Source organism: Chelmon rostratus, chromosome 13, assembly GCF_017976325.1.
Source record: "Chelmon rostratus isolate fCheRos1 chromosome 13, fCheRos1.pri, whole genome shotgun sequence".
Lineage (NCBI taxonomy): Eukaryota > Metazoa > Chordata > Actinopteri > Chaetodontiformes > Chaetodontidae > Chelmon > Chelmon rostratus.
The window spans coordinates 3,394,164-3,404,651 of NC_055670.1; the positions used below are offsets into that span (position 1 = coordinate 3,394,164).

The 10,488-nt window shown below is 42.0% G+C and overlaps 1 protein-coding gene across 1 annotated transcript; it reads right to left on the bottom strand.

Moving 5' to 3' along the window:
* Positions 1-8,939: 8,939 nt before the first annotated feature.
* On the bottom strand, positions 8,940-10,139 carry LOC121616125 (trace amine-associated receptor 13c-like). The gene is made up of 2 exons (XM_041950776.1): positions 9,967-10,139; positions 8,940-9,759 (listed from the first exon to the last, which is right to left on the bottom strand). Exons 1-2 carry the CDS (start codon positions 10,137-10,139, stop codon positions 8,940-8,942), a joined length of 993 nt encoding a protein of 330 aa, XP_041806710.1.
* Positions 10,140-10,488: the final 349 nt, after the last annotated feature.

Below are 10,488 nucleotides of genomic sequence, written 5' to 3' on the forward strand. Positions count from 1 at the left end.
GTCCCATCAAGAGAATAACATTACTATGGGCAAGTACCAGAAATTAGGGGTGAAAAGTTTTTGAAATGGGACCAGCATCCAAAAACAAGTGCATGTTCACTTCTTGGGGAAGCGTGACCATAGCCTACAGAACTATAATTATATGATCTACCTGGAGTTCAGACGATAGTGTATTACAGAAAAACTGAAAGAATATGGCATTTTGTATTTATATACATGATCACAGTGAGGAATGTCGTTAGGATTTTAAAAGTTCTGTAGTGTGCACCAGGCATGTTACTAGCTACTAGGGGTGGGCTGTATGATCTAAAATTTATATCATGGTATTTTCATTTGTTTTTTACAGTGACATTATTATATTATTGTGTCACAAAAATAAAGGAATACTCTATTCAAAACATTATTCTACATTTTTTCATTCTATTGACATTGTGAGGGAACACACATTTTGATGAGAAAAGTATTTAAAAATGGATGTGTTTATTGGCTCCAAATAATAATGAATATTAGGCCGATATATTTTTGGAGGAGGAGCCTGCCCGTACAATGTTAATTATTAAACGTAATGTCAGAAATTCTCACAGTTAGACAAGAAGTAGGATTAAGAATCTCAGAAGTATTTATTTGAAAACCCAAATTATAACAACAGTCAGTGTACCATGGGGAATGTCAAATATATTTCCATACAGCAATGCAAATCAGCCCTGCAGCACTACCAGCATGATACAAGTTTCACGTTCAGTGTGTGTGTGAAGATTCGAAAGATATAAGATTACTTTCTGTAGCTGGGGGAAGATATTGCTTGAGAACTTGTGTCATTTTTGATGACTAAAAGACTTACAAATCAGGACTTACAAATTTAGCCTCAGTAGGTGCTGGCAAGGAAAAAGTGAAAAACAGTGGTTGAGTTAGATGTCAGTTAGGCGTCATTACAACTTTTTTTTTCAGTTGGCCGACAACATGTAGTATTAAATCAAGTGACTTCTTCAGAAAATCTTATGCAAGATGGAATCTGCGGGAAATGGGAAAAGATGCTGATGTTACTTAACAAGAACAACATTCTCTGAAGGTCTATTACATAACATTAAAAAGTCTAGATATACACATAACAGACCTTAAACATGATCACAGGATATAGGATCATTTGCTGGTGGGGGAGCATAATTAATGTACCTGCACCACTTCACTGACAACATCCTGAACTGGAAGCTCGACACTGAGGCTGTATATATGAAGGTGATTAGCAGACTCTATTTCATGAGGAAGAAGACACCACTGTGATGTAGAGGAGGATACAGAACAAACTGATCCATTATGTATAATCCTGACCACCCTCTCCGCCACCTACTGGACAGACAGAGGAACACTGTCTCTAACAGACTGGCTCAGCTTCGCCGTCATAATGACCACCACAGGAAATCTTTCCTGCCCAAAGCAATGACTGTACAACACCTCAGAAGTCTCAGCTGTATAGTTTCTTTCTCAATTAAACTCCACTCTGTTTTGCATGGAGCTGCTTTAGCCCATGAGACTTTGAGAGCGAGACTTTGTTTCAAAAACTTAGGGAGCAGAAACACTTGAATATGTTTTGGCAACAAAACTACTTGATTAAGATTACAAGAACATTGTTTGACTTAAAATAGTCACATAGTTACTAGTGTACATAAAGTTACTTCACTTGCAAAGGAAACCAAATTTCACTTTTAGTGTCACATGAGAAACCAATCCAGGTGTCCTGGGTGAAAGTCCGGTGTTTGATCCATCAAACCCTCCCACCTTCCTGGAAACACAGACTGTTCTCACTCTTGATACAACATCATTTGAAGCATTGGGAGTGAGAACAGGGTGTCTATAGAAGTCCATTGGATTACCACGCACATTTGAAAAATGACACTAAAAGGGGACCCAGTGCCAGGGTGTCCGTATATAAAGAGGTGGGTGTGAGAGCAGGTGAAATTTTTAGCAAACTAGCAATATTTCTGAAAGTAAACTGACATTACCTAGCAGCTGGTTTGTTGCAATCACAACACACAAACCAGGCTATAACTTACATACTTACTTTTTGAGAGAAAAAAAAAGTCTATTGGACCTGCGCCTCCTCCTTGTCCAACTGGCTCTTTCATGGTTATCAATTCACAGTTTTCCATTTGTTTGCAGATTGCAACCATTTCTTTGATGTTATTTATTAGCTATTTAGGGGGAACAAGGCATTTTTTTAAATATTGAGGTGGACTGAAATCTATATAGTTATTAGAATTATTTCATACTTACTTCTAAGCACAACGGCTTTCTGGATTTTGATGCAATTAAGACAGACATTTTACTCTGAGCTGTTATTTCAGCCCTAAAATGAACAATACCAAGCACACATTAATTTAATATGGTCTTCCTCTGTGAAAAGCATTGATTTACTGGGGTGACTTGTCATGTCCCGCCGTGTCTGATGTGTCTGTTCACAGTGTCAAGTCTTGTCGTGCACTTCCTGTTTTATTGTGAAACCCTAACTCTCCTCTCGTTTCAGACCCTGACTTCCTGATGTGTTTCCCGCCCTGATTGTCTCCACCTGTTCATTGTTACCTCATGTATATATAGTCCGCGTCTCCCTTTGTCCTGTGCCAGATTGTCTTGTATGTCTTGTGCTCCTAGTATCTCGTCTCATTACCAGCCCTAATTATCGCGCCACATTTATGTATTTTGATTCCTTAGCGTCCTTAGTTTACATTACTGATATCTTTAGCGCTTTTTGTTATTCTTTTGACACAACCTCTGTGCCCTTTGTTTGCCTGTAAAAAACTTTTTCTTTTTGTAAATAAACCAGCCATTGAGCTCGCCCTTTGTTGGAATTGTTTTTGTCCTACTTTTGAGTCTTGACTCCTCCGAGCCCCATGGGCCTTTCATGACCGAATATCTCAAGAGAAAATAGCTGCATTTGTGCTCATTAATTTGCATTGGAAAACCCTGGCAAATTTATTAAGAATTAATAATGCAGATTGCAATTGCAATTGCAGATGCAATTTTCTGATAATGCAGAAAATTTAGAAAACTTTGCCTTTAGTTAGGGATAGTGATCAGAAGAAACCGTTTATTATTACACAACTGTGTGTCCTTTTTAAACAATAACAATAAATGAGATCACCCAAATGGCCTGATCAAAAGTTTCTATACCCTGAATGTTTGGCCTGATAATATACACACCACTTGACAAATGCAAGTTTAAAGTAAGTTTCCACAGTTGTTGCTTGCTACGATTGTGGCGGTGGACTTTAATCACGTTGAACTGAAGACGGTGTTTCCCAAATTTTCACATCAAGTTTCCTACCAGAGACAGTAACATTTTGGATCAGGTTGACTGCAACATCCCTGCTGCTTACAAGGCTGTAGCAGCTCCACACCTGGGCATGTCAGACCACGTCTCAGTAAATCTCATTTCTGCCTACAAGCCTCTGGCCTGCAGAACAAAGCCGACCACCAGGACAGTACAGATTTGGACTCAGGAGGCCACAACCTCAGTTTTCCTGGGAGCCCTGATTTATCTATTCTCTCCAGCCCTTCTGCAACATCCTTTCTAAATTGCACAACCTGTTCAACATCATTCAGGTCCACATTATACCACCGTCCTAGACTCTTTACTGATTTCTCCCTAATTGTTGGGATTTCCTCACCATATATAGTAAACTTCCTATCACTTACTTTCCCTCTGTATATTGAAATACTCCTTGACTTACTAGGCTTAATCTTCATACTAGCCCACTTGAGATTCTGATTGACTTTATCTAACAACCTCCTTGTACATGGCACTGTTAAAGTTTGCAGTGTCATATCATCCATATAAGCCCTAATTGGTGGAAGACGCATTCCATTCTGCCATCTCTCCCCACCTACGACCCACTTGGAAGCCCTAATAATTACCTCCATAGCCATTGTGAAAGCTAGCGGGGAAACTGTACATCCTGCCATAATACCAACCACCAATCTTTGCCAGCCTGTTGTGAGCTCTGCGATACTTGCACACAGTCCGATGTCTTGGAAATATGCTTTCACCAAGTTAACAACTATCTCTGGCACTTTAAAGTAGTGAAAGGAACTCCAAATAAGGCCATGCGGCACTGACCCAAACGCATTAGCCAGATCTAAAAATACAACATTCAAGTCTCTTTTCTTCCTCTTAGCTGTCTGAATCTGACGCCAAATCATGCTAGTATGCTCTAAGCATCACGCAAATCCTGGTATCCCTGCTTTTTGCACTGTCGAATCTATCTATACCATTCCTTTCTTAGTAATTAGCCAGCCTCTGTGCTACAATACTAAAGAAAATCTTTCCCTCAACATTTAGGAGAGAAATCATCCGAAACTCATCCGAAAAGGTCCGATGACTCCTTCTCCTTAGGGATGAAGACACCTCCTGCCCTGCGCCATGCTCTTGGAATACTTTGTTTCTCCCAAACTATTCTCAGGTATCTCCATAGTGTCCTTAAGATGCCAGGTGCACTCTTATAGACACGGTAGGGGACTCCATTAGGCCCTGGGGCCGAAGAAGCCTTTGCACGCCTAACCACCTCCACAACTTCTCTCCATCTAGGTGGGCTAACATCCATCTCCTGCTCCACTTCCCCTAATGGTGGCATGTCAGGTGGAAGACCTATGTTCCTATTCTCCTTTGAATCTGAATACGTCGACTTCAAATACTTTTCAATCTCTGATTTCGTTGCCTTCCTCCACTGCTTTCTTAACTGCCTCCTTTCCTTTACTAACTTCTCTATTTCTCTTTGCCGCCTAGACTTGCCAACCTGCACCCTCTCGCCTTTCCTTTTGACAAGCACCCCAAATCTCTCTAGACCATAGGAGTAGATCGCATCTCCAATTTTATCCAATTTCTCCACTACATCTCCTCTAAGCCTGCTTAATATGACTGATAAATCTCTATTAACTGCCTCCCACTGTTTACTATCATTTGCCCTCGGCCACCTAACTCTAGCTTTCTGCTCCATGCAGGTGGTGAGAATAGGGAACACTACATCATCCCCTCTGGTCCCCAGCACGGGCACGCCACAGGGTTGTGTGCTCAGCCCAGCCCTCTTTACTCCCTCGTGGACATCAGTCCTGGGTCTTCCCCGGGGCCTCTTCCCGGTGGGGCATGCCCAGAACAACCTCCCAGGAAGGTGTCCAGGAGGCATCTGGTAAAGATGCCCGAGCCACCTCAGCTGGCTCCTCCCGACATGGAGGAGCAGCGGCTCTACTCTGAGCTCCTCCCGAGTGACAGAGCCCCTCACCTCTAAGGAAACTCATTTCAGCTGCTTGTATCCGAGATCTCTTTCTTTCGGTCTTGACCCAAAGTTCATGACCATTGGTGAGGGTAGGAACGTAGATTGACTGGTAAATTGAGAGCTTTGCCTTTCGCTCAGCTCCTTCTTCACCACGACGGACCGGTACAACGGCTGCATTACTGCTGCTGCCGCACCGATCCACCTGTCAATCTCACGCTCCATCCTTCCCTCACACGTGAACAATACCCCAAGATACTTGAACTCCTCCACTTGAGGCAGGAGCTCTCCTCCAACCCAGAGGGGACAAGCCACCTTTTTCCGGTCGAGAACCATGGCCTCGGATTTGGAGGTGCTGATTCTCATCCCAGCCGCTACGTACTCGACTGCAAACAGCCCCGACACATGCTGGAGGTCCTGCCGGAGAAGCCAACAGGACAACATCATCCGCAAAACGATGAGATCCTGTGGTCCCCAAACCAGACTCCCTACAGCCCTTGGCTGCGCCTAGAAATTCTGTCCATAAAGATAATGAACAGAACCGGTGACAAAGGTCAGCCCTGCCAGTGTCCAACATGCACTGGGAACAAGTCTGACTTACTGCCGGCAATGCGAACAAGCTCCTGCTCCGGTTATACAGAGACCGGACGGCCCGTAGCAAAGGGCCCCAGACTCCATACTCCGGAAGCACCTCCCACGAAATGCCACGAGGAATGCCTTCTACAAGTCCACATGAACATGTTGACTGTTTGGGCAAACTCCCATGAACCCTCGAGCACCCTGCTTTGGGTGTAGAGCTGGTCCAGTGTTCCATGACCAGGTAGAAAACTGCATTGTTCCTCCTGAATCCGAGGTTCGACTATCGGCCGAATTCTCCTCTCCAGTACCCTGGAATAGACTTTACCAGGGAGGCTGAGGAGTGTGATCCCCCTGTAGTTGGAGCACACCCTCCGGTCCCCCTTCTTGAATAGAGGGACCACCACCCCGGTCTGCCAGTCCAGGGGCACTGTCCCCAATTGCCACGCGATGTTGCAGAGGCGTGTCAACCAAGACAGCCCGACAACATCCAGGGACCTGAGGTACTCAGGGCGGATCTCATCCACCCCTGGTGCCTAGCCACCGAGGAGGTTCTGAACTAGTAGTTCTAGTATATTCTTATTTCCTTAGTATATTTTCATTTCTGGTATATTTTTATTGCATTTACTAATATTTTTATCTGCATGTTTAGTTTAGTTTATTCTAGTATCTTTATTTTATTTTATTATTACTTTTTTATATTTATTATTGTTTCTAGCTTGGGGGTTACAATACAAATTTCATTGACATGCAATGCTCAGTGATATTAAAGACGATATTAAATCTTGAATCTTGAATCTTACACTCAGGGTCAGTGTAGAAATAGTCAACAAGTTTCTCAGCAGTTGAGAGACCCCTGCACATTTCATCCGGGGCCGCACTGACTTTCCTGGCTACTCAGCCATGGGGAAAGCAAAAGAACTGTCAACAGACCTGTGGGAAAAGCTTGAATCAGGAAAAGGACATACACATATGTCCAGAGATTTGAAAATGTTCATCACTTGTGTTGAAACTCTGTTAAAGAAGTGGAAAATTGGGGGTTTTGTTGATAACAAGACTCTGTCAGGTAGACCAACAAAGGTTTCAGCCACAAATGGCAGAAAAATTGGTAGGGATGGAAAAACCCACAAGCAACTTCAGTTGAAACACAGGCGTCTCTGCAAAAAAGTGGTGTGGCTATTTTAAGATGCACACTAAAGAGGCACTTGAACAAAAATGGGCTACAAGGTAAAGTTGGCAGAAAAAAGCCATTGCTGCACCAACACCACAAAACAGCCTGCTTACAATATACCAAACAGCACCTAGACAAGCCTCAGAACTTTTAGAACAAAGTCATTGGATGTTGAGACCAAATGTTAACTTTATAAACACAAACACAAACATTATTTTAGGACAGGAGGCCTATGATGAAAAGAAGACCATCCTTACAGTGAAGCATGAAGGTGGATCCCTGATGTGTGAGTGTGTGTGTGTGTGTGTGCGTGTGTGTGAGTGTGTGTGTGTGTGCGTGTGTGTGTGTGTGTGTGTGTGTGTGTGAGCTACAGCGACACAGGGAATTTAGTCAGAATTGATGGAAGGATAATATAGCATGTTGCCATATTGGAGGACAACATACATTCATTAGGCTGGAAGCTGCATGTAGGATGCACTTGGCAAACTCAGGATAAGGAGGGTGCTGCGGGTCGGTTGTCCTGGGGCTGGCTTGGGCTGATGGATAGGTGCGTGGTTGGGGTCCTGGCCTTTATCTGCTCATGTCCTCACGAGCTTGCCAGTATGTTAGCAGAAAATGTCTTTTTTATTTATTTTCTTTTATTCTTATTTTATTTATATATTTTTTATTTGATTCCCTTTCTACTATTTCCTCTTTCTGGTTCCCCCATTGTTGAAACAAATCTAAAAAATGGTTTAACCCAATTAAATAAATTAATACATATTTACATAGGTCTGTATACGCAGTCTACCATTATCAGCCACACACAACCCCTTCTTCCTCCCTCCCTCATGTACATCTCCCTGTGTTGTATATCCACAATTCCCACCCTGTTGTTAATATGCATTTATTGTTATTCTCCAAAGTTGTAAATATTGTACACATTGTTCACAAAATTGAAAAAAAAAAAGAAAAAAGGATGCACTTGGACCTTTCAAATGACAGCGACCCAAAGCTCAAGGCCAAGTCGACCCTTCAGTAGCTACAGCAGAAATAAGTGAAGGTTATGGAGTGGCCATCATAGTCTCCTGACCCCGCCATTTTGAAAGAGTTCTCAGATGTGCAGCTCATGCAAGACAACCCAAGAATTTATGAGACCTGGATGAATTTAACCAAGAAGAAAAAGCAGACTTACCACGTAGAAAATAAAGGGCCTCATGCACAACAATTACAAAAGGCTGCAAGCCATCATTCATGCTGGAAGGGGCAATTCACAATATTAAAAACTATAGGCATGCAAACTTTCACTGAGGACCATGTCAGTATTTTCTTCATTGATTTGTTTCTCATAATACTTGTGCTTTTCTGTGATGCCTCATACTCTGTTATGAACCCATTAAAAATAAAAGAAATGTTTTTTGACAGACCACTTGTGTTTTTATACATAAGAATGGCACATATGTTTCAAATTCTGCCAGGGGAATGTACATTTATGAGCAGAACTGTGTGTAGCACTGTAAAACATGAAAAACATTTTCTACCACGTCTCTCTTCATAGTGTGTCATTTACCCAAAAGGAAAATTTGAGTAAATGATACCATATTGGTAAATGTTTCATTAGCTTCTGATCAGTTCAACGAGAGGTTTGTAGTCTGCAACTATAGATTTTATGCCTGCATAAAGCTAGCTGGACATACTGTTGTGTGTCTCTATGATGAGAGATAAACACACAGTCACTCTTAACAACTGAAGCAGATGCAGTGATAACAATGAACACAACTGACTGGCAGATAGAGAACATGATTCATAATATCTGACAAATAAACACACTGCACAAGAACAATTCTCTTTTCTACGCATTTTAATTTTACTTCTGTGAAAAGACAAGAGCAAATACATTTTCATATTCAAAGAAAGTTTTGTTGGTGTTTAGTGGTGTCACCAGCCTGTGTCTACAGTATTTTGGTATCACAAGAGTCAGGCTGCAGTATCTTCAGTGTCACAATGAGTTTAATAGACTTTCTAAACCATGGGTAGAAAAAGGCATAGATCACAGGGTTTAGACAGGAGTTAAAATACAGCAGCCAGACTACAAGCGTTGAGGATGAACTACTGTCTTCAATATCCTGGCCGACAAGGGCTGGAGAGTAATATGGACAGAAACATGTTAGAAACACAACTACTACAACACCAAGAGTCCTGGCTGCTTTCATCTCAGACTTCTTAACTGTTACTGTCTTTGCATGCTGTAGTGTGACAGCTGCAACATGGGACCGCATAGCTTGAGCCTGAGACACAGCCACCACAAATACTCTCACATACAGAAATATGATGACAGTAATGGGGCCGATAAAGGTAAAGACAAAGTCAGTAGTTCCTGAGATGTAGTTAAGGACAACTACACACTCTCCATAGCAGGAGTTGTGTGAATCAGGTTGTCTCAGAAAGTCCTTTAAATTTATACCATTATAGAGAACAGAGCCAATCCAACACAGACAAACACAGATTTTTGTTTTGTCCAGAGTCACTCTGGAGGTGTAATGTAGAGGTTCACAAATAGCCAAATAACGATCAATTGATATGAGCACCATATTTCCAACCGAAGAAGAAGTCATGATAAAAGCTACAACATAATACAGAGCACACATGCGGTCCCCCAGGTACCAGCAAGCCTCTGTTAAGAGGATTTCTATTGGCATCAGCAGGAGGCCCACGAGGAAGTCTGAGACAGCCAGGGAGAGGATGAGCAGGTTGGTGGGGCTGTGGAGCTGCCTGGGGAGGAATCATCATTTTTGACACTATCAACAACGGTACCTTGTCAGTAATAGCAATAGTAGTAAAGACATTCTTTAATTATTCTATCACAACATTATGTTTGAATCAACACAGCACTGGTATTCACATTAAAAGGAACACATGTAATGCTTGTAAACTTGCATTATGAAGATATATTAACTCATGCTGAGTGTTTATTTTTACCTGAAGTGGGAGATAGAGATGATAACCAGCAGGTTGAGAGCCGCAGTGAGCAAAGAGATGATGGACAGCAGAATGTAGATGAGCATGGCATCAGACTGAGGCAGCATGGGTTTCTTGCAGGAATTGTTGACGAGATGAGGGAAACAGAGTTCAGCTCCTTCTTGAGTCTCCATCTTCAGAGAGAGAAGAGAAGGTGCTCTCTGTTGTAGCGCTGATTTGTTTATTTATCTCTCCTCACTGTACTCCTGCTAATTTAAAGTCTGAATTCCCTCCTCTCTTCTCTCTGTGGTCATCTTCATCTCAGATTTCATCACTTAGTCCCTCCCATGTCTCATTTTCATCATCCTCTGCACTGACAACTAACTTTCTTGATGACCGTGGCCATGATCAAAAAGTGGATTCGTTGTCCACTGCAACAACCTAAAAAGTTGAAAACCCTCTTTGTTTTTCAGGGAACATAATTCTGTAATCTTTAGTTTTTAGTGTGAATGTTTCAGAAGTTAAATTTTATGTTTTAAGTGT